This window comes from Oryctolagus cuniculus, chromosome 1 (genome assembly GCF_051225735.1).
Source record: "Oryctolagus cuniculus isolate XC-2025 breed Fujian yellow rabbit chromosome 1, ASM5122573v1, whole genome shotgun sequence".
Lineage (NCBI taxonomy): Eukaryota > Metazoa > Chordata > Mammalia > Lagomorpha > Leporidae > Oryctolagus > Oryctolagus cuniculus.
In genome coordinates this window covers 32,975,306-32,999,568 of record NC_142867.1, presented here as the reverse complement: position 1 = coordinate 32,999,568, position 24,263 = coordinate 32,975,306, and the positions used below count along the sequence as shown (strand labels likewise).

At 39.8% G+C, this 24,263-nt stretch overlaps 1 protein-coding gene across 5 annotated transcripts in view; it reads left to right on the top strand.

Annotated features, from left to right (window-relative positions):
• The window catches only part of QSER1 (glutamine and serine rich 1), an 88,492-nt gene extending 69,978 nt beyond the window's left edge, over positions 1-18,514 (top strand). For all 5 annotated transcript variants that reach the window (XM_051825482.3, XM_051825478.3, XM_051825487.3 and 2 more), the window contains 5 exons: positions 4,114-4,251; positions 5,963-6,060; positions 12,401-12,553; positions 13,793-13,888; positions 14,873-18,514. In XM_051825482.3, coding sequence (XP_051681442.3) covers positions 4,114-4,251; positions 5,963-6,060; positions 12,401-12,553; positions 13,793-13,888; positions 14,873-15,013 — 626 coding nt within the window. In that variant the 3' untranslated portion in view covers positions 15,014-18,514. The remainder of the gene's footprint in view (positions 1-4,113; positions 4,252-5,962; positions 6,061-12,400; positions 12,554-13,792; positions 13,889-14,872) is intronic.
• The last annotated feature ends 5,749 nt before the right edge of the window (positions 18,515-24,263 follow it).

Genomic DNA, 24,263 nt, shown 5'->3' with positions numbered 1-24,263 from the left:
TACATGATTCTTTTAAAGATTTATTTATTTATTTGAAAGGCAGTTACAGAGAGGCAGAGAGAGAAAGGGAGAAAGGGAGGTCCTTCATCTGCTGGCTTATTCCCCAAATGGCCGAAGTGGCCAGAACTGAGCCAATTCAAAGCCACGAGCTGGGAGCTTCTTCTGGGTTTCCCATGTGTTTGCAGAGGCCCAAGGACTTGGACCATCTTCTACTGCTTTCCCAGGCTACAGCAGAGAGCTGGATCAGAAGAGGAGCAGCCAGGACTTGAACTGGCTCCCATATGGGATGCCAGTATTGAAGGTGGTGGCTTTACCTGCTGCATTACAGCACTGGCCCCCCAGATACATGATTTTGAAATTACTTTTTTTCATTCTTTAGGTTGCCCCTTACTTACTTTAAAAAAAAAAAGATTTGTTCATTTATTTGAAACACAGAGTTAACAGAGAGAGAGAGAGAGAGAGAGAGAGGTTTCCCATCTGCTGGTTTACTCCCCAGATGGCTGCAATAGCCGGAGCTGGACTGATCTGAAGCCAGGAGCCAGGAGCTTCTTCCAGGTCTCCCACATGAGTGCAGGGACTCAAGGACTTGGGTCATCATCTACTGCTTTCCCAAGCCATAGCAGATTGCTGGATCGGAAGTGGAGCAGCCAGGACTCAAACCAGTGCCCATATGGGATGCCAGTATTGCAGGTGGCAGCTTTACCTACTACACCATTGTGCTGGCCCCTTCACTTTCTTATATACACAGAAGTTTTAAATTCTGATGAAGTGCAGTATTTTTTGCTTATGCTTTTGTGGTCATAGAATATAATGGCAGATCCAAGATCATGAAGATTTATCCCTATATTTTCTTTTCTTTTTTTTAAAAGATGTATTTATTTACTTGAGAGGCATAGTTACAGAGAGAGACAGACAGAGAAGACATGAACTAGCGTCCATTTGGGATGCCAGTGCTGCAGGTGGATGTTTAACCTACTCTGCCACTGTGCTGACCCCATCCCTCTATTTTCTTTGAAGGGTTTTATGGTTTTTAGCTCTTATTTTCAGGTCATATGTTTCATTGTACAGTATCAAAAAACAACATTATTGCCACCGCTGATCTCATCAGTAAAGTTGGGAAACTATCAAGCTCATGAGGGAAGGGGGAATAACAGTTTTCCAGAGTTCTAATTTTGAACTTAAAACATTAGATTTTACTATTGGCAATAAGTATTGTAAGATGTTTTCCTTGAGGTGACAGGTTCACTTCACTGATTTTAAAGAATGTCTGGAGTATACCCAAGTCTGAATAGACATAGTGTATCTGGAAGTCATTCCTTAAAATAAAAGAGGTAGTTAGTTCAACTAGGAAAAGTACATGGATGTCTTCCTGGTGGTAATCATAACTCTACTGGTTTCATCACATGTGAAAAAGACATCCCAAGAATAGAGATTTGGATTAGGTGTTTATAAAGAGTAGAGACTTAATGGAGATCATTTTACTACCTCATCAAGGTCTGTCTTTATATTTTTAAATTTATGTACATTTATTTGCAGGTTAAAGAAACACAAAGCTTGCATTTCCATCTGCTGGTCCACTCCCCAGATGCCCATAACAGCTGGGGCTGAGCCAGGCCACAGCCAGGAGCCTGGAACTCAATCCCGATCTCCCATGTCAGAGACCTGAGTACTTAAGCTGCCTCTCCAGTACATGCTGCCTTTCAGGGTGTGCATTAGCAGGAACCTAGATTGGAATTGAAGCCAGGATTTGAACTTAGGCACTGTGATATTAGATGCTGGGGTCCTAAGCAACATCTTAGCCACTTTGTCACATTCCTGTCCAAAGCACTATTCAGTGCAAATGACCGTTTTTCTTTCTGCAAATCATAGCAAAGTGTATGAATCATTACTCATGCAGTTTTGTGTCACTGCCTTGCTTCATACTAAGGCACCAGTAATTTTACCCAGTAATACTTTTGTAAATATCAATAGTGGAAAAGATAATATTGCATGTTAATATCATGAAAGTAGTTTTGACATCAAAAATCATTCAAAGGAGTCTAGACCAAACTGTAACAACTGTTACCAAACAGTGTGATGATAGTTTTCTATGTGAATGGCAAAAATGTCAAAATTAAGGGATCCTTAAAAATGCATTTTTAAATTTATTTATTTATTTGAGCCAGCACTGTGGCATAATACGTTAGGCCTCCTCGTGCAATGCAAGTCCCAGTGCTCCACTTCTGATCCAGCTCTCTGCTTATGGCCTGGGAATGCAGTGGAAGATAGTCCAAGTCCTTGGGCTCCTGCACCCCTAGAAGAAGCTCCTGGCTCTGGGCCGATTGGCCCAGCTCCAGCCTTGGTCATTTGGAGAGTTAACCAGCAGATGGAAGACTGACCTCTCTCTCTTTCTCTCTCTCTGCCTCTGTCTTTCTGTAACTCTGCCTTTCAAGTAAACAAAAATAGATATTAAAAAATATCTGTTTTAGAGACAGATAAGCCTAGAGAGCAGGAGCTCCCATCCACTGTTTCACTCCTCAAATGCAGACACCACAATGACCAGAGCAAAAGCTGGGAGCCAGGAGAGCCATCCGGGTCTCCCACGCGTGTAGTAAGGACCAGATTTCTTGAGCCATGCATCACTGCTGCCTCCCAGGGTCTTGTATTGGCAGGGAGCTAGACCCAGAAGCCAGGGCTACATATTGAACATAAGTGTTCTAGTGGGATGTAGGAGTCTTACCCACTAGGCTACATGACTGCTTTGAGATAAACTTTTAATCTTACAGGTTTTTTTGCCTTGAGAAATTCTTGTTTATTTTATTTGAAAGGCGGAGGAACAGAATGAGAAAGATCTTCCATCTGCTGGTTGACTGCGCCAAATGTCCCCTCCTCCAAATCTTGTCGTTTTTGCCATTAAGTTTGAGTGAAATTCCATCTGTGCATGAGCTATGTTTACATTTTAAAATCTTTTAACATGTATCATGAGAGTTTTAAGTGTAGAAATAAAAAAAATGGGGCTGATTCTGTGGTGTAGTGGTCTAAGCCCATGCCTTGTGGCACCAGCATCCCATATGGGCACCGGTTCTAGTCCTGGCTGCTCCTCTTCCCATCCAGCTCTCTGCTATGGCCTGGGAAAGCAGTAGAAGATGGCGCAAGTGCTTGGGCCCCTGTACCCACATGGGAAACCTGGAAGAAGCTCCTGGCTCCTGTCTTTGGATCAGCCCAGCTCCGGCTGTTGCGCCCATTTGGGGAGTTAACCAGCAGATGGAAGACCTCTCTTTCCCTCTCTGTCTATAAGTCTGCCTCTCAAATAAATAAATAAAAATCTTTGAAAAGAAAAAATAGAGATATTTGTGTATTAGGTCATATATTGAATGTCCTGTGGGTTCTTTATTACTTAAACAGAGAGAAACCATCAAAACTAGCATAGCATGACCTAGCCATGAAGTGGACTAGGGGAATAAAAATGGGTACCTACCCAGCCTACATTCCAGATGCTGGGCTGGCTGGGCCGGCTGGGCTTCCTAATCACCCAAGAAACCTTTGTAATGTTTAATTCTAAATATTTATTTACTTACTTGAGAGGCAGAGTTACAGACAGAGAGGGGAGAGAGAGAGATCATCTTCCATCTGCTGGTTCACACCCCAAATGACTGCAGTGTTTGGAACTGGACCAGGCTGAAGTCAGGAGCCTTGAACTCCATCCAAGTCTCCCATGTGGGTGCAGGGACCCAAGGACATGGACCATCCTCTGCTGCCTTCCCAGGAGCAGCTAGCACTTAGACCAGCACTCATGTGGGATGCTGGCATCTTACACTAAACTATTTTGTCACGATGCCAGGCGCTGAAGTCTAATCTTAAGCTTCTTTACCACTATGACCCAACTATCACTACCACCACCAGAAATTCTGTTTCATTGAATATAGCAATCTGGTTCTTTATTGTGTAAAGCTCTCCTCCAGTGCCTGTGACATGCAAACCAGCTTTGAGAATGTCTGTCCATGGTGCTTTTAAAGGTAGAATGAGAAAGCCATGAATTTGAAGAAATTGTATTTATAACCTTTCATCTGTTTACTGGCTCTTGTTAAAGTTGTCAATAAGAAAATTTAGTATTTTACCTCTTCTTCCTCCCAGAATTTGATCCGCCAGCCCCCTTTGTCACTCGTTTTTTGAACACAAGAGCAATGAAGGAAACCTTTAAGAGTTACATGGAGTTGCTTGTTAGCATTGCTTTGGATCCTGACACCATGCAAGCCTTAGAGAAGAGCAATGGTACAGTCTGCTAAATAATGCTTACTTGGTAGCACTTTCTTGATTTCTTTTTTTAACTCTCATCTGTTATGTATTTTTTATACAACATATACTTCTAAATTGTCAGTTAAATTCTCAGTGGTATAATTCTAGAAAATGGTCATGTTTTCATGCAGTTTCTGAATATACAAGCAGCTGTATATTAAATTATCTTTTTATGGCTTTCTATTCATGAGATAATTATGTTACTATTTTCTTTCAGTTCTACAAGTTATATCTTCCTCATAGTATTTTACTGAATGTATGAATTACATGAAAGTCCATATGTCAGCATATTTTCTCATCATTGGAAAAATGGATGAGATAATAATGGTATTAAGAGTAAAATTATATATGTATTTTTAGTAAAAGATAACATTACAAAGAAATTGTAATCTAATAATATTCTAATAATATATGCACTGGGTTATACCAATTAATATTATTCCTTTTTCTCTTCCTTTTTAAATTTTTCCTTATAGCAAAATAGGGTTAAATTGATATATGAAATAAGCTGTTAATTCATAGATCTGATCTCCAAGGTCTTCTAATTTCTAGTCCAGGGCTTTTCTCACTGTATAGTCCAAGACGCTGAGCTACATACCAGTCACCTTATGGAGTCCTGTGGAGCTTTCCAGCGTCTTCCAGCACATGGGCAATTACCTAGTCTAAAACATTTATTTCGTAGACTGAGGTTCAAAGAGATTTGATGTGTTTCTTCAAGTTAGGAATAAGTAGAAGTAGATGATTAAACCCAGTTCATGCCCCTGGTCAGCATTTTTGCTAATAATTGTTTTCTCTCACAATCAGAACTCAGTATCTTTGTCTATATTAGTCATCTTGGGATAGTTGTGTTTTGAAGGATTTTTCTTGGTTTCTTATCAGTGTTTTCTGGTTTTTTCCATTTAATATAAAGGGGTCATATTTAGATTACATTTCAAAGTAATTCATCAATGTTTAAAACTTATTTCGTGAATTGAAAATATAGTATTTGAATAAACTACCAGGTGTGCTTCAGCAGTCTTAGTGTTGCTCACTTTGTACTTTTTCTTCAATTAGAAGAGGTAGCATTCCCAGTTTACTGTGCTTGTACATGTGTATTTCAAATACTGTAAACATTTACTTTATTCAGCTCTGAAGTTTGAATCCTAGATTCTGAGGATGTTATATATATTTTCAGAAAGGTCATTGAAGGCAATTAGTATTATAAAGTATAATACTGTACTGATAATAAATAGATTAATAGCCAAAAAATTTTGAGTAGGCATATTTGTCATGCTACTCAGTATTCTATAAAATTTTATAATGTTAGACTAATTTGGAGTCTGAGACACTGCTGTTATTCAGATTGTTCGGATGAGTGGATAAGGTCTGGAGAACTCAGGCAGCGGTCCAGTGCTCATATAGCTGCCATCTGATGGTTCCAAAAATGTAGATAAAATCCACTCCTAATTTAGAACCCAGAATTTTTGATTTTAGTATAGAACAGGTCCTGTAATCCTATTAAGCTACCTCCTTCTCACTTTCTAAACCTACCTTTTCAGGTTTGTTTAGAAAGTTTCTTGTCCAGTTTTTTGCAAACAGTACTTTATGAAGCCAGTGAATTTAATATTATGTAACATATACATGCTGTGAGAAAAAGTTGTATTTTTAACAAGTATGTTTATCCTGTTAAATTATAATGTGGTTTCAGATGAACTACTTTTACCTCATATGAAAAAAATAGATGGCATGCTAAACGATAACCGAAAGAGACTGCTTTTGAATCTTCATTTGGATCAGCCATTCAAGGTATTTTCTTTAAGTGATGTATTTATGAAACTCATGGTGATAATCATAGTCTTAAGTAAAATAGGAAGTACAGTAGTCATTCTTACTAATAAAGATTTGTTCACTAACAAAAAATTGGGTTTTACTCATAGTGAGTCTGTTTACTTTGTCTTTTAGTGTTAACCATGTGCTTTTCTCTGCTTAAATTCATTTTTTAGGCATTTATATTTATCTAGTACTTTTTTTTTTTAAAGATTTATTTATTTATTTGAAAGGCAGAGTTACACAGAGGTAGCGAGAGAGAAGAAGAGGTCTACCATCTATTGGTTCACTCCCTAGATGGCCACAGTGGCCGGACCTGTGCCAATCCGAAGACAGGAGCTACTTCCGAATCTCCTGCATGGGTGCAGAGGCCCAAGGACTTGGGCCATCTTCTACTGCTTCCGCAGGCCATAGCAGAGAGCTGGATCAGAAGTGGAGCATCTGGGACTCTAACCAGTGCCCATATGGGATGCTGGCACTGCAGGCAGCAGCTTTACCCGCTATGCCAAAGTGCCGGCCCCTATCTAGTACTTTTCTATAAAATAATTTCAAGGGGTAGGCATTTAGGATAACAGTTAAGACTCCTGTTAAGATTCCCACATTCTGGGGCCAGCGTTGTGGCATGGCAGCTTAAACTGCCTCCAGCATCAGCATCCCATATGAATGCCACTAGTTTGAGTCCTAGCTACTCACTTTCCAATCCAGCTCCTTGCTAATGTGCCTGGGAAGGCAGTGGAAGATGGCCCAAGTACTTAGCCACTGCCACCCACATGGTAGACCCAGATGGAGTTCGACAATCCTGGCTTTGGCCTGGCTTGGTCCAGCCCTGACTTTTTGCAGCCATTTGCAGAGTGAACCAGCGGATGGAAGATCTCTCTCTCCCTCTCTGTCTCACCCAGTTTGGCCACTCAAATAAGTAGATTTTTTTAAAGATTTGTCTATTTATTTGAAAATCAAAGTTACAGAGAGAGAGATCTTTCATTCACAGGTTCACTCCCCAGATGGCCAAACTTGCAAGGGCTAAGCCAGACCAAAGCCAGGAGCCAGGAACTTCATCTAGGTCTCCCACGTGGGTGGCAGGGGCCCAAACACTTGGGCCAACCTCTGCTGCTTTTCCCTGGCCACTAGCAAGGAGCTGGATTAGAAGTGAAGCAGCCAGTACATGAACCAGCACCTGTGTGGGATGCCAGCAACACAAGTGGTGACTTTACCCACTGTGCTACAATGCTGGAAATAAATGAATCTTAAAAACAATGCCTGGGTTCAATATCTGTTTTCTGCTAATTATACCCTGAGGGGCAGCAGGTGATGGATTGGTCTCTGCCACTCATGGGGGATCTGGATTGAGTTCTAGTCTCCCAGCTTTAGCCTGGCCCACCCTCTGCTGTTTTGAGTATGGGAGTTCGCTCTTTCACTCTCTTGCTCTCGCTCTTGCTCTCACTGCCTTCTGAAATTAATAATTTAAGAATAAATAAATTCCAAATGCATTCTACAAGTACTTTTTTTTTTTTTTTTTTTGACAGGCAGAGTGGACAGTGAGAGAGAGAGACAGAGAGAAAGGTCTTCCTTTGCCGTTGGTTCACCCTCCAATGGCCGCCATGGCTGGCGCGCTGCGGCCGGCGCAGCGGGCTGATCCGATGGCAGGAGGCAGGTACTTATCCTGGTCTCCCATGGGGTGCAGGGCCCAAGCACTTGGGCCATCCTCCACTGCACTCCCTGGCCACAGCAGAGAGCTGGCCTGGAAGAGGGGCAACCGGGACAGAATCCGGCGCCCCAACCGGGACTAGAACCCGGTGTGCCGGTGCCGCAAGGCGGAGGATTAGCCTAGTGAGCCGCGGTGCCGGCCTTACAAGTACTTTCTTTAAATGACTGTATTCTGATATTGTTTTTGTCTTGAACTTTTAAAAAAAATGTTAACTTTAAATAAAATTAGTCTTTTCTTAGCATAGTTGTAAAAATTCCCTTTCTTTACCTTATTTATCCAATACCTGGGAGGAAAACTCATTTTCCCTCGGATGGTTGGAGATCTGTACATTATGCTATCTTGGTAATATAAATAGGTTTTTATATTTCCAGAAATGTAAAATAAAAAGCTAGTCAAATAAGTGGTTTAAAAAGAATCTGGCTTTTTTTATTCAGAGTTTACCATCATCATATCTAGAATCGTTTGATGATTATATCTACCTTGGAAACATTTCTACCTATGGTGACAATATCCATATACCTTTTGCATATCCTATTTTGTAAACTCCATTGCAAAAATTAATGTTGACTCCATTTTAAGTAAGCGAAAATGTAGGCTTTGAAATTGAATCTGGGGCCGGCGCTGTGACGCAGAGGTTTAAAGTCCTGGCCTGAAGCACCGGCATCCCATATGGGCACCGGTTCTAGTCTCAGCTGCTCCTCTTCCGATCCAGCTTTCCACTATGGCTTGGGAAAGCAGTAGAAGACAGCCCAAATCCTTGGGCCCCTGCACCTGTGTGGGAGACCCAGAAGAAGCTCCTGGCTCCTGGCTTTGGATCGGCACAACTCTGGCCATTGAAGCCATTTGGGGAGTGAACCAGCGAATGGAAGACCTCTCTCTCTGTCTTTACCTCTCTCTGTAACTCTGTCAAATAAATAAAAAATAAATCTTTAAAAAAAAAAACAAATTGAATAAAAAGTTAATTGGCACTAAAATACTGTAGTAGTCAAGTATGAGAAGTCTTCATAAAGTTCATTAAAAATGCACATTATCTTTTTAAGGTTTATTTATTTGAAAATCAGCATTATATATAGAGAGATTTTCCTTCTGGTTTATTCCCCCAGATGGCTGCAACAGCCAGGGTTGGGCCACAGAGCCAAGGAGCAAGAAGCTTCATCTGAGTCTTCCTTGTGGGTGCAGGACCCAAGCACTTGGGTCATCTTCTGTTGCTTTTCCTAGGCCATTAGCAGGGGGCTGGATCAGAAGTGGAATAGCTGGGACTCAAACCCATGCCTATATGGGATGCCAATATCACAGGTGGCGGCTTTACCTGCTTTTGCCACGACGCTAGCCCCAAAAATGCACATTATCTTTTAATTCCATTTTTTCATGAACTTTCTCAAATACCCTTGAATTCTTCACTGCCATGCACTTGCAGGGAAGAAAAGTCAGAAGCTAGTGAGAAGCCTCATGCTGAGAATACTCCTAGGCCAGTGTGTTCCTGTTCAACTCCTGCCTTCAACTACAATATTCTTTTGAGAAATACCGTATTTTTTGGAAACAAATGACTTTAGATACATTTTTTATTTTTTTATTTTTATTTTTTTATTATTTTTTTTGACAGGCAGAGTGGACAGTGAGAGAGAGAGACAGAGAGAAAGGTCTTCCTTTGCCGTTGGTTCACCCTCCAATGGCCGCCGCGGCCGGCGCGCTGCGGCCGGCGCACCGCGCTGATCCGATGGCAGGAGCCAGGAGCCAGGTGCTTTTCCTGGTCTCCCATGGGGTGCAGGGCCCAAGCACTTGGGCCATCCTCCACTGCACTCCCTGGCCACAGCAGAGAGCTGGCCTGGAAGAGGGGCAACCGGGACAGAATCCGGCACCCCGACCAGGACTAGAACCCGGTGTGCCGGCGCCGCTAGGCGGAGGATTAGCCCAGTGAGCTGCGGCGCTGGCCTTTAGATACATTTTTTAAAAGACTTACTGAATGTTAGAAATTACCTCTTCAGGGTAATTATTTTATTTTATTATTTTTAAAGATTTGTTTATTTATTTGCAAATCACAGTTACACAGAGAGAAGAGAGGCAGAGAGAGAGAGAGGTCTTCCATCTGATGGTTTACTCCCCAACTGGGCGCAACAGCTGGAGCTGGGCTAAATCGAAGCCAGGAGTCAGGAGCCTCTTCTAGGTCTCTCACGCAGGTGCGGGGGCCTGAGGACTTGGGCCATCTTCCACTGCTTTCCCAGGCAATAGCAGAGAGCTGAATTGGAAATGGAGCAGCCGGGTCTTGAACCAGCACCCATATGGGATGCTGGCACTTCAGGTTAGGGTGTTAATCCGCTGGGCTACAGTGCCAGCCCCCGGGGTAATTATTTTAGAAATGTCAAAACTGTTTTCTAATATCTTGTGAGGGAGTCTTCAAAAAAGTTCATGGAAAATGTGTATTATGAAAAAAAATGATGCATGAATAATCCAAATTCTATTGCACAAAAATTAACGCATCTTTTGTTTTACATGAACTTTTCAAAGTACTTCATATTACAATAAAACCATTAGTTGGAATTAAATCAGCTCAGTACATGCTTATAGCTTATGCAAGGTAACAGCTGAAAAGTTAATTTTCATAGAAAAAAGCAAGACTTCTAAGTTTGTGATTATTAATTTTATAATTTTCATGTAATATACTTTCCATTTCAAAATCAGTTCACACAAGTATTAGAAGTTAGGATGATTTGAAGTAAAATATTACTAGTGGTAGCTTTAAGATATTCCATTCCTTAGATATAATTAACACTGCTTCCCATGATGATCTTGGTAATTTGGGGAGTGAGTCCTGAATATGCTTTTTGTTTTTTTTTTTTTTTTTTTTTTTTTTTTTTTTTTTTGACAGGCAGAGTGGACAGTGAGAGAGACAGACAGAGAGAAAGGTCTTCCTTTTTGCCGTTGGTTCACCCTCCAATGGCCGCCGCGCTGCGGCCGGCGCACCGCACCGATCTGATGGCAGGAGCCAGGAGCCAGGTGCTTTTCCTGGTCTCCCATGGGGTGCAGGGCCCAAGCACCTGGGCCATCCTCCACTGCACTCCCGGGCCACAGCAGAGGGCTGGCCTGGAAGAGGGGCAACCGGGACAGAATCCGGCGCCCCGACCGGGACTAGAACCCGGTGTGCCGGCGCCGCTAGGCGGAGGATTAGCCTAGTGAGCCGCGGCGCCGGCCAGCTTTTTGTTTTTTAAGGTTTATTTATTTATGGGGCTAGCGCTATGGCATACTGGGTTAAGCCATAGCTTAACCTTAACCTCTAGTTGTGGTGCTGGCCTCACATGTGGGTGCTGTTTCAAGTCCCAGCTGCTCTACTTCCCATCCAGCTCTCTGCTAATGATTCAGGAAAGCAGTGGAGGATGACCCAAGTGCCCAACCCTGTGCCCACGTGAAATACCCAGAGGAGACTACTGACTCTTGGCTTCAGATCGGCCCAGCTCCTGCTGTTGCAGCCATCTGGGGAGTGAACCAGCAGATGGAACACCTCTCAGTCTGTAACTCTGCCTTTCAAATAAATAAATGAATCTTTCAAAAAAAAGATTTATTTATTTGAAAGGCAGAGTGACAGGGAGAGGCAGAAAGATCTTCCATCTGCTAGTTTCCTCTCTAAATGCCTGCATAGCTGGGACAGAGCTGGTCCAAAGCCAGGAGCCAGGAGCCAGGAACTTCATCTGGGACTCCCATGTGGATGTCAGGAACCCAAGTGCTTGAACCATCACCTGCTGCCTTTCCAGGCACATTAGCAGGAAGCTCGATCAGAAGCAGAGTGGACTTAAACCAGCGCTCCAATATGGGATGCAGGTGTCCCAGCAGATGCTTATCCTGCTGCCCCATAGCACCTACCCCTCCTGAAGCCTTTTGAGGATAGCGATGCTCTGTCTTCCTCCAAAATTCATGTCCTTCAGATTATCTTTAGCATCTAGCTCTCATTTTAAAGAGTCACATTTTCTCCTTTATTCCCACTGAAATTGGTCTTGCCACACGGCCACTGTATAACCAGTGGTAGCTACCCTGTGGTTGTGGTCTGAAGACTATCAGGCTCTCAAGATTTTATGTCACAAGTGCTTTCCCTGTAGTCAAAATGCAAGAAAAATAGTGAAGCCAGAGAAGCACTACAGTTCTTGTTTTCATCTCTCCTCATCTTCATGCAGGATAAAATGAGCTTGTTAGAGCAGAGCTTGTCCACGTGGCCATGTGTATTGACAGTAGTTCAGTTGGCAGCACTTAGAAGATACTTATATTTGGCTCTCTTTCCCCTGCCTTGAAGTCATAGAGGCATTTCTAGAAAGAACTCTTCCTTGTTCAGGAATCTGCATAGAGTGGTATATTGTTGCTTAAACAAGCAGGACATGAGGTTGGCCTAGATTCAAGGGATGGGGAAATAGATTTCACATCTGATGGGAAAATTTGAAAAGAATTTGAGCCAACCCACTTCCTGTGCATTGGCCACACACACAGGTACATGGGCATAAGTATATATTTACCACAGTCTGTCAGTACTGCTGCATGCGGGTATATGTGTTTATAGAAATTCTAAATGACTGGCCAGAGTTTAGGTTAGTGTTCTTCTGATATCAATTACTTTGTCTCACTGTTTTAAAGAATGCTTTGGAAAGTTTTCCTGAACTAACAATAATAACTCGAGACTCTAAAGCAAAAAGTGGAGGATCTGTTATTTCTAAAATCAAAATGAATGGCAAAGCTTACAATAAAAAAACTTTAAGGACTTCTAAAACGACCACTAAATCTGCCCAAGTAAGTATATATTGATTAATGTAAGTATCCCTTTGCCAGTTGTCACTATACTTCTCACTGAAAGCATTGAAACAAATGCTGTCCTGTGTTGCTAACGAGCGAGTCTTCCCAGGCAGGAATGAGCTGCTCTGCTACAGAGCAGGGACTGCCTGTGACTGTTTGCTCCAGTGACTTGTGCAGCATCTGGTTTATCGTAAACACACACAGGTTTCTTAAATGGACTAATAAGGAAGGAAATCATCTCACATTTCTATTTATATGTTTATATAATCAGTTTTTAATTGGCAAATACAAATGTGCGTGTTTATCTTGTTCAACATGTTGTTTTGAATTAAGTATATATTATGGAATGGCTAAATACCTGTATGTAGTCTTGTCATTGGATACACATGCATACATATGGGTGCACACATATCCCATAAGAAGATTCCATATTGATTTCATATCTGCAAGGTCAGTAAAATTGGTATTTGTTATCTTCAAACATAGTATAAATTGTTATACCTTCTCTAAAGTGTTTGGCAGTATAGCTACTCCATATCAAAAATACATTCTGGGATGGTGCCGCGGCTCAATAGGCTAATTCTCCGCCTGCGTCGCCAGCACCCCGGGTTCTAGTCTCAGTTGGGGCGCCGGATTCTGTCCCGCTTGCTCCTCTTCCAGTCCAGCTCTCTGCTGTGGCCCGGGATGGCCCAAGTGCTTGGGTCCTGCACCCACATAGGAGACCAGGAGAAGCACCTGGCTCCTGCTTCGGATCAGCGTGGTGTGCCGGCCACAGTGCGCCAGCTGCATTGGCCACTGCGGGGTGAACCAACAGCAAAGGAAGACCTTTCTCTCTGTCTCTCTCTCTTTCACTGTCCACTCTGCCTGTCCAAAAAAAAAAAAAAAAAAAAAAACATTCTGTGGAAACACATTCACGATGCATAAGAATGTATCCCTTTGTTTATTACACAGTTTTTAAGTGCTAGGGATACAACAATGAAAACCAATCAAAACTGCTGCCTTCATATAATTTATATCCAAGTGGATAGAAAGAGACCATATGTAATAATATGGAAAGATAACCAAGCTGCAGTTAGGTCAAAAAAAAGCTGAAAAAAGAAAAGTTGCAGGATAATATGTGTAATATGAATATTAGTCATTTTCATGATTGAGGTTGACACTTTTTATCTAGTATTTTCCTAGACGTATTCTTATCTTACATGCTCCAAGAAATACATCTACATCTTTTTTTTATAGGAGTTTGCTGTTGATCCAGAGAAAATACAGTTGTATTCTTTGTATCATTCACTCCATCATTATAAATATCATGTTTATCTGATATGTAAAGATGAGGTAATTGCTTTTCATTTATTTTTAAAAGAAACGTTTTTTTGAACTTTAAGGAGACTAGTATTTGTGAATGGTTTAAAGAGAATTGATGTAAATTGTATGTGTGTGTATTTTGCCATTTTTTCCTATAAATAATGACTGGAAGACTTATTGTTTATTCTCAGTCTTTCTGCTATGATTGTGCTCAGATTAGTCGAAGTCTTACCACCTATTGAGCTGTAATTGGTAATGTGTTTAAGCTGACAGTACTTGCTTCACGTTACCATAGTACATGATGCTTTTAATCCTCCTCTAATTCGTTGCTCTCACTGCTTTGAAAACTCAAGGTCTTATCACTGGAATGGCCTTTTTCCACTTAATTGCAGAGAAATGGAGATCTCTATTTTGGCATGAGGAAATGAAAGTTACATTTTAATTGTAAATTTTAAGTTCAGAAATTATATAGGACAAAGTACTACCTGTGGATGGGATATAAGGATTAGCTTCCTCAGACAGGTTAAATGACCAAAGCAAGTACTCTTCTATTTGAGTAGCACTATCACCTTTTTATTAAAAAGGATTCTGTTGGTCCCAAGATATATCTGATATGTGAGACAATTGTCTGGTATGAAAATATGTTCATAAACCTAACCTCTGTATAGCAAAGGAGAAAGTAAAGACAGTGAATCAAAATATATTGACTACTTTTACCATGCTCTGAAATGCAGAATTGACCCCAAAATTTGTCAGTTGCTGCTTAACACAATTGGAAGAAACTGAGAAAGTTTGAAGCACTTTTGTAGCCTTTCTCTGCCCCAGTGGAGCCAAAGGTAACAGGGTTAGGTTCAACAACATTTATCTGATTTAATCTCTATGGATGGAATTAAGACAAAAAGATCAATATTTTTAGGTGAATTAATTCTCATTTCATTCAAGACATACAAAAAAAAAATAAGCCCCCGTGAAGAGCTTAAGTTATTGCTAATATGGCAATTTTCTTTATTTTAGATTTCTTCTGTGCAGAAAAAAAATGAAGATTTAGGACAGGAGGAAATTGTTCAACTTTGTATGAAAAATGTAAAATGGGTGGAGGACCTATTTGAAAAATTTGGAGAACTTCTAAATCATGTACAGCAGAAATGTTCCTAACATTTCTACAAAAACCCCATCTTTTTTATAGCACTAATGAAATGGCGGAGGGGGGTGGTCAGAGATAATCAAGTGTCAAGCAGTGGTCTCCTGCAGGCATGGAGCTGTCATCGGGACCCCTGCTAAGGGACAGTGGTGCTGCTAAGGAAATCAGTCCTTTGGAAATGGACCTGAATCCCACCACATTTTTATCCTAATGATTTTTCTATTTTGTAAACAGTTGGGTAACTGAGTTTTATTTTCAGAAATGTTTTTTGACAAATGATGAAGCATGCACTAAATATAATTTTTTTTAATTGCTAGAGAAATAACACTTAAGTAACTTGATTTTTTTTTTATGGCTCTGGCTAAACACCAGAATGGAAGAGAGGTGGCAGAAAGCAAATGTTTGTATTCATGTCTGGCCACAAACCGAAACTAGTATACATTATGTAGACAGATCTGGTGTGATGTAACATCCTGTAGGAGAGTATCATCTACTTAAAATATAAAATTCAGAAACTGTCTTCTGCTTTATGGACTCCTTTACTCTTAACATGTTCAGGAAACTGGATGTGGAATTGGTGCAATTCTGTGACTGCTTTTTGTGTCAAATTATATTGTGATGAAAAATCAATGACATACTATTTTCCCTATCTTGAAGAAAAGTATTTTTGTTTATACTGTGTTTTTTCCTTTGGAAAAATTTCAATTGTACATTTTATTTTACTAATAGTTGTATTTTTCACAAGGAAAACATTGTGGTTATAAGTATGTTCTCTGTATCTGTACTACGCTTCATTATTTTCAGTAAATTTTATTTAGTTATATGTTGAATTTCTATTGTGGATTTTATCTACATCTGTTCATTCAGATTTTCTCCAGTGTTATCCAGAATATGCATTCAGTACTAGAATTAGTTCAGCTTTATAAATGGGGTTGTGTTAAACACTGCAGTTTTCTAATTCATAAAATAAATTTCTTGCTAAACTAGCACTTGATTAACTGATTCGCCAAAAGTCTAACTTTGTGATAAATTTTGAAAACTAAAATGGATAATTAGACTATGCAGTGTTAAACACAGTTCTTCCCTAACTCTTAGAACTGGAAGTGATAGAATTCTCTTTTTGGTGCCTTTTCAACCTTTATACACACTATTGTAGTTTTCTTAAGTTTAATGACTAGTAGCATTTCAAGTAGTTTAGCTGAGACAGTGAATGTATTAGGTTCAACATGACCTGGTGTTTTATTTGTGTTTGCCAACAGGATGCCTTATTTGTTTGTGAAAAAGATCTACTAGTGTCATTCTAAACTATCTCCTTTTTTAGGATTCTAAAGAACTTGTTAAACATCATACTTTTGTTTATTTTACCACCATTTAGTGCCTTAAGTCCTATTAGGAAAGCAGTGTTACTGCTTACTGCCCAAATATGACATGCTTATATGGATATTGGTATTGCTTTTTTGAGTTAAGAAGCCTGTTTCTCATACTTAAAAGTATTGGTAAAATAGCAAAAAAACTGAAGGTAACATGGGACTTAATTTAAGAATAAAATATTTGCATGATACCATTGGGTGAAAAATGAGTATTTGAGTTAGATTTACATATTTATTTCTAGTGGTTTTCTTATTAAAAGCAATAATCCTTAATACTTGTACTTGCCATTAAACAAGGTACTCACTAATGGAAGTTTCTCTCAAGGGTAAAATTTTCCATTTCTGAAAGTTTTTTAAAACCTATTTGGGCAGCTTATTTTGAAAACAAAAGTAACCTATTAGATTTATTTTGCCTAACTCTATGAGAGGTGCAGAGAATATCAACAATGGGATCATCATGAAATTAATTTTGTAAGTGGAGAAGAGTAGGAAGCAGCCATAATTCTTTGATGGTATTGACTCTGGACAGGATTGGTTTCTTTCATTTCCAAAGTGAAGAGTAGGGAATTATATTTCCTAATGTCATGTTGTAAGTATACATCTTTGCATTGCTCCCCAGCTTACTTTCCTGAATCATGGATGATTTAAATATTTTTGAAAGTTGCCTTGTGTATAGATAACTTTAAAGTAGATTTTGAAATCATAGCCACATTTTCTACATGACAGGTCCCATGGAAAGCAAAGACATTTCCTTAAAGTTAGTCTTGTTTCCCATAGCAAATAATGATTTCCTTTTGAAGTGCAGTTACCCTCTAAACTGTTTACAGTTGTGTTCATTTTAGTTGGCAAAACAAGTGTTTTCATAATATGGGAGGCCAAGTCCTATTGTACTGCCTTGTAGAGGCCCTGTTGGTTAAATGCATAATCATCTCTCGTTTGATCCATACAGCATAGGTGAAAATATCGACCTCAGGCCTTAGAGAAAAGTGGGACTATTTTAACAACCATGCTTGAGTCCTCTCCTTGTATGAAATTAAGTGAATACCTAGCTGGTTAGCATTTACATTCCTTACCAGGGAGCTTGAAATTTATAATATAGAAATAACTTTAGGTTGTAGATAGGAATAAAGAGGTAAATAAAGCACATGTTACCACAACCCAGGAAAATATTTTTGAGAAAGATTGGATTTTCCTACCTATAAAGATTGGAAATCATGAAATGTAAAAAATCAGTTTGTGATGATGTTTATCACTAGTTCAGATGAGCGGTTGGAGAAGGGGCCTGGCCTCCTTGTTGTTTTCACTATAACCTAATTCCCACTTATTTGATCCTTTAATGGAGTCATAAATTTATAATAATTTATGGATCATCACAGTAAGTCAACACTAGAAACTACCCATTTTCTATTACAGTCTCAAATAGCAAACATTGTTAAAGTGTAAAAAAATCTTATTTTAAAATGGCTTAGAAATTTGTCAGTTTACTTTTTAAAATTCTAAAGTTATTTAACTTTCTTAAATGTAAAAATAAAAATATATAGATGACTCATTCATTGGACTGTTTTCAAATATTTCTTCACATTCCTTAAAGTGTAATTTTCCTCTTACAATACATATTTATTTTCTTTAAAGCAGCTATATTCCTACCCATGACTTTGAAGATAGACCCACAGAAACCAATATAGCAGCAGGCATATGAAGCAACTTTTCCAAAAGTTGCTTGAGATGTGTATGTAAGTTGTGAGTTTTATTGTATTTGTAGAATACAAATTTGTTTTAAACTGTATTTTGAACTGTTTCATGAAAATGCTTTTCAAATAGAGTGAAATATCCCAGGATAATTGCTTCTGTGTCAGTTGTACTTGACACAGTAACTGCACAAATGAACAATGTACACTATGGGTTGTACATTAACTTCTGTGTACAACTTTTGGCATCTGTGTTCACAAATGCATGTTTTTACAAATCACTTTTATTTATAAGTGACAATAATTGAAGTTAAGGATATAAAGAAACCTGCATTTGTAGTCCAGAGTTTTTAATTGGTCCATAATACAATGTATGGAAATGTGAAAGACAATTTTGTATATTTGTTTGCTACTAACTCAGATTATTAAAATGAAAACAGTTTTTTAAACAACAAAATGAGAATGGGGTTTTTTTGGCTTTGTTTTTTTAAGAATTGAAAAATGAATTTCTACATAGCTAAAAGCATCATCATGTTATAGATACTTCACACAACACACATCATGTTATGGATTATTAGAGTTGTTAGGTACAAATGATATGGGGCTTGACTCTTTATTTGTTCTTTTGTAATTTGTTTTCGTTACACGGTTAGAAAATCTTCAGTGCAATCAATGATCTCCATCAAGAAATATTTAACATCTCTGTTTTCTCTGGTTACTGAGACTACTGTTCATTTTAGTATTTTCCACATATTTTAGAAAATCATTATTCTTATTATCCGTATTGCAAATCTGAATGATAGCACTTAACACTGCACTGTTTTGTAACATCTTGCTGCTCTGGTTCTTTTAGTACCTTTTTAAATGTACTTTGTATCTCAGAGAGGCTCTCTGAGCTCAGTTACGTAACTTGCCCCATCTCCAAGAAAATGTGCAAAAGAATATGTCTACTCTTGTTTTCAAAATAGAAATATTTTGTTATGAGAAAAACAATAAGGCTACTCTTGTTTGTTGCTGGGGGAAAAAAAAAACTGTGGGAAAGTTTAAAGAAAAAGATATAAAACACTCTGTACTAGGTCTTGATGTAGGCCTAAAACATGCTGTTTCATTTCCCAGTATGGTATAAGTCACGGATTTGGTATTAGATGGCCCCTTTAGTCCACTGCGGCTTCTTAAAAATTCCTAGATTTCAGAGATACTCACATTTCAATGAAAATAAAAAGCACATTCCAAAGTGAAATCAAAATGATCTGGGTTGTTGATCATTTTAAGTTATGTATATATCTGTTCTTCAGCTAGGATGAATAATTTAGAGCTGCCTGGTTTCAAATGAAAGGAAGATACAATTACCTGTCAGTCTTGTTAAACCTGATCTATTGTGTGACATTAATCGGAGGTCTGGAAATTGCTTTGCAAAAATCACTCGTGTTTTAATGTGTATTTTACCCGTGAAGCTTGATGTTTGTTGATTTCACTCAAATTAAATCTAGGTCTTCTTTGAGTTTTAGTCCTTAAAAGTATTTAGAATAAGGAAAGCAACAACAAAAATCATTTTAACATAGAATAATAAAGGACATGATAGAAATGTTTCTCTAAAACTGTAACCAGAATTATTGTTACCTTCTCATCTTCACAGCCTTTCTGTGGTTTTCCATTATTTTTAACCCAGTTATCACAGTTTACAAAGAAATAGTCGCCTTTAACTTTCTTGTCCTTCTTTTTGCCTGCTGTGGCCCAGTCTTGGGGACCGCCTTTAGGTTTTAATCCTTTAGACCAGATTAGCTGCCCTTGATTCTTACAGCGTAGCATTCACCATATTTTGGTGTAGTTGAGTAATTAGGGGTCTCTCCTGCTGCATCCTGTTATCTGATGATAGGACCCATGTCTGTTTTGCTCACCATTGCATTTCTGGCACCTCTACAATATCTGGAACATATTATATTTTCATTAAATATTTGGTGAATGGTCACGTGAAAGAAAAGTTACAGGGAATATTAAAAAGATAAAGACAGCAAAGTATAGATTTCGCAGTAAAGACACAGCTAACCCTAATGAGAAGTAGTAATTGCAACATTAGAAGAAAGTGAATATACTGAGAGTTTGTATAGTATCAAAAATTGTTGGTATTTTTTGAAAAAGTGAACAGCAGTAGCCATTTCTTATTTTTTTGACAGGCAGAGTTAGACAGTGAGAGAGAGAGAGAAAGGTCTTCCTTTTCCATTGGTTCACCCCCCAAATGGCCACTATGGCTGGCATGCTGTGCCAATCCAAAGCCAGGAGCCAGGTGCTTCCTCCTGGTCTCCCATGTGGGTGCAGGGCCCAAGGACTTGGGTCATCCTCCACTGCCCCCTGGGCTACAGCAGAGAGCTGGACTGGAAGAGGAGCTACTGGGACAAAATCTGGTGCCCCAACTGGGACTAGAACCTGGGGTGCCAGCGCCACAGGTGGAGGATTAGCCTAGTGAGCCTTGGCGCCATCCTAGCCATCATTTTTTAATTTTGTCCTCACACACAGAGATAAACATTCCTGTGTCTTTGAGGCTTGAGATTCTCCAACACAGAATGATGGAGGGAGGGAAGAAATTCCTGGTAAACATTTTAAAATGTTTGTTACATTCCTTCATTGTGAGTGGAGTAACCCAGTAGAGGGGTTTATTTATTTGGGAAGTTCATTGAAGTAGTAAGGATTCAGCTGAGCCTCAGGCTAGGAGACTTGACAGATCTACATGAGAAAGAAGGCAAAACACTTAAGTTTGTGGTCAGGAGAATGGTGTCTGTTTCAGTTCTACCACTAAACTAACTCTGTCCTCAGGCATAACATTTGGAACCTAATCTGATTTTATTTTCTTAAGATTCATTTATTTGAAAGGAAGAGACAGATCTACCATGCCCTGGTTCACTCCCCTAATGGCTATAATAGCCAGGACTGGGCCAGGCTGAAGCCAGGACCTTAGGAGCTTCTTCAGGGTCTCCCACAGCTCAATCACTTGAGCTCTTCCCCTGCTTTCCCAGGTGCATTGGCAGGGAGCTGGATCTGAATTGGAGCAGCAGAGGCTTGAACCAGTGCCTGTATGGATTCCGGCATTGCAGGCAACGGTGTAGGCTGCTATGCCACAATGCTGGCCCCTGAATCTATTTTCTTATCCTGAAGGTGAAGTAAGAAACAAAGTCTTTTGAAGCTGTTACTGTTCTTTGATCCTAGATGGACTAGAATGCTGAGAGCAGAGTGGTTCTATCTGGAAGCACCAGATGAGCAGAGTAGCAGAGTAGTGAAAATGGAAAGGTCTTAGCATAGTTCTACTTCTTGCGAGACTGAGTTCAAGACCAATTCAGTCATGTTGTGCACACACGCGCTCCCCTCCTCAGCAGTGCTTCCTTCCTCATGGGACACCAATATAATATTAGAACCACATCAGCATCTATTATGAAATGCTTAGGATCTGTATCCAGAGCCTTCATTCTTCTCCAGCAGCACAATAGGCTCCTAGTAGGTTTGTGTTCAATAGATTAGTAAATGTATAAATGAGAGTGTTTCAAGCTTGGCCTCTTAGGTGGTTCAGAATGCCCTCTTGTCAGTGGTATGTTCCATGCTTCTTTCTTGTATGTTTGTATGTGGGCTTTTTTTTTTTTTTTTTTTTTGGAAAGGCAGAGTTAGGAGAGAGAGAAAGATCTTCCACCTGTTGGTTCACTCCCCAAACGGCCACAACAGTTGGAGCTGGGCTGATCCAAAGTCAGGAGTTTCTTCCTGGTCTCCCATGTGGGTGCAGGAGCCCAAGGACTTGGTCCATCCTCTGTTGCTTTCCCAGGCCATAGTAGAGAGCTGGATTGGAAGTGGAGCAGCTGGGACATGAACCAGTGCCCATATGGGACACCAGCACTACAGGCCGTGGCATTAACCCGCTGAGCCACAGTGCTGCCCTCCCCTCGCTTTCTGTCTTTAAAATGTCTCCGACAAAAAAAAAATGTCTCCAACAATAGCCATCCTTTTCTTGTCATTCTTAGTTCTCATTGTGCTTGCTTTTCAACAGACTGGAATCCATTCTCATTTAATTATCATATTTAGCTTCCATCCAATCTGTGGATGTGAATTGGCCACAGGTTCTTTGAGCAATGAAAGAGAGAATTAAAAATACTAGTAGCAGCCTAACAGAAAGAACCTGGCTATAGAAGTCGAGAAGTAGGATTTTTCACAGCAGATACTAATGTAAGTACATTAACATTATCACAGGAGTTTGCAAATAATTCGCTATTTAAAAGATTATATATTAAAGCATCATTCAAAATCATTGCAAAGGAAGAACTTGACTTTTAAATCTGCCCATACTGCTCATGAGCAAGTACAGCATTCAAATGAGAAATATGAGAAGTCACCCCTGATGGATACAGCTGACCACTATTCTGCTCACGCTTCTATAACAAAACATAGACTGGTGGCTTAAGCAACAGAGATTTTCTCACAGTTCTGGAGGTGGAAGATCTTAGATCAAGGGCAACAAAGTTGGTTTCTGGTGAAGTTTCTCTTTCCTGGCTTGCAAACAACTGTATTCTCACTGCCCTTACATAGAACAAGTATTAACAGTTAGTACTGGGCATTTGGGGAATGAGCTAGTGGATGGAAGATCTCTTTCTCTGCCTTTCAAACAGATTAAATAACTAAATAAAAATTAAAGCAAAAGTTAGGGTTAAAAAATACACTATTTGTAAGTCAGTTGGTTATATTTCTGTATCCTCACCAAAACGTGTGAATGTGACCTTATTTTGAAATAGGATCTTGGGGCCGGCGCCATGGTGCAGGGCCTCAATGCCCTGGCCTGGAGGCCAGCATCCCATATGGGCGCCAGTTTGAGACCTGGCTGCTCCAATTCCAATCCTGTTCTCTGTTATGGCCTGGGAAAGCAGTACAAGATGGCCCAAGGGCCCAAGTCCTTGGGCCCCTGTACCCGCGTGGGAGACCTGGAAGAAGCTTCTGGCTCTTGGCTTTGGATTGGCGCAGCTCCAGCCGTTGCGGCCAACAGGGCAGTGAAAATCATCAGATGGAAGACCTCTCTCTCTCTCTCTCTCTCTCTCTGCCTGCCTCTCCTCTCTCTGTGTAACTGAATAAATAAATAAATAAATCTTTCTTAAAAAAAGAAAAAATTTAAAAAAAGGATCTTAATGCTTTTTCTGCATTTATTGAGATGGTATGATTTTATTTTATTATAGTAGTTTTTTAGAAGATTTTGAAATTATACAAATGTATGGGATACAGTGTGACAATCTTATACACATATATAATGTGTAATGTTCAAGTTAGGTCTGCATTCCATTCAAATTTCTTTCATTTTTATTTATTTATTTATTTTTGACAGGCAGAGTGGACAGTGAGAGAGAGAGAGACAGAGAGAAAGGTCTTCCTTTGCCGTTGGTTCACCCCTCCAATGGCCACTGTGGCCAGCGTGCTACGGCGGGCACACCGCGCTGATCCAAAGGCAGGAGCCAGGTACTTATCCTGATCTCCCATGGGGTGCAGGGCCCAAGCACTTGGGCCATCCTCCACTGCACTCCCGGGCCACAGCAGAGAGCTGGCCTGGAAGAGGGGCAACTGGGACAGAATCCAGCGCCCCGACCGGGACTAAGCAGAGGATTAGCCTGTTGAGCCGCGGGGCCGGCCTTTCATTATTTTTTTACTTAAGTTTTTTGTTTGCTTCTTTTAGCAACTGCTCTAGAGTTTACCATACACATCTTAGTAGAAGCAGCTTCAGATTTAAATGAACTTAATTCTGGTAATACACAGAAATGTTACCCTTATATAGCTCCAATCACCTTCCCTGTTTGTGATATTCTTGCTATACATATTACATCTCTATGTAACAAAGCCAACAACACTTGTTATAATTATTACATTATCATTTGTAGCTATTTTCTGAGCCCAACAGTGTGGCTTCCAAATACCTCCTCTGTGTTGTTTGTAACAAATTTCACCTACATTTCTGTATGTTGCAGGCCCAGGAATACATTATATACATATTATCTTACACAAATGCTTTTAAAGTCATTAACAAAAAAGATAAAGTACTCATACTGTCTTTCAAAAGTACATAATTGCCTTATGTACTTCTTGGTGTGAAACTGAATTATCATCTGGTGTCACTTGCTTTCAGCCTGAAGAACTTTCTTTATTATTTTTTGTTTATGTGACAAAGTGCACTTCACCTTCATTTTTCAAGG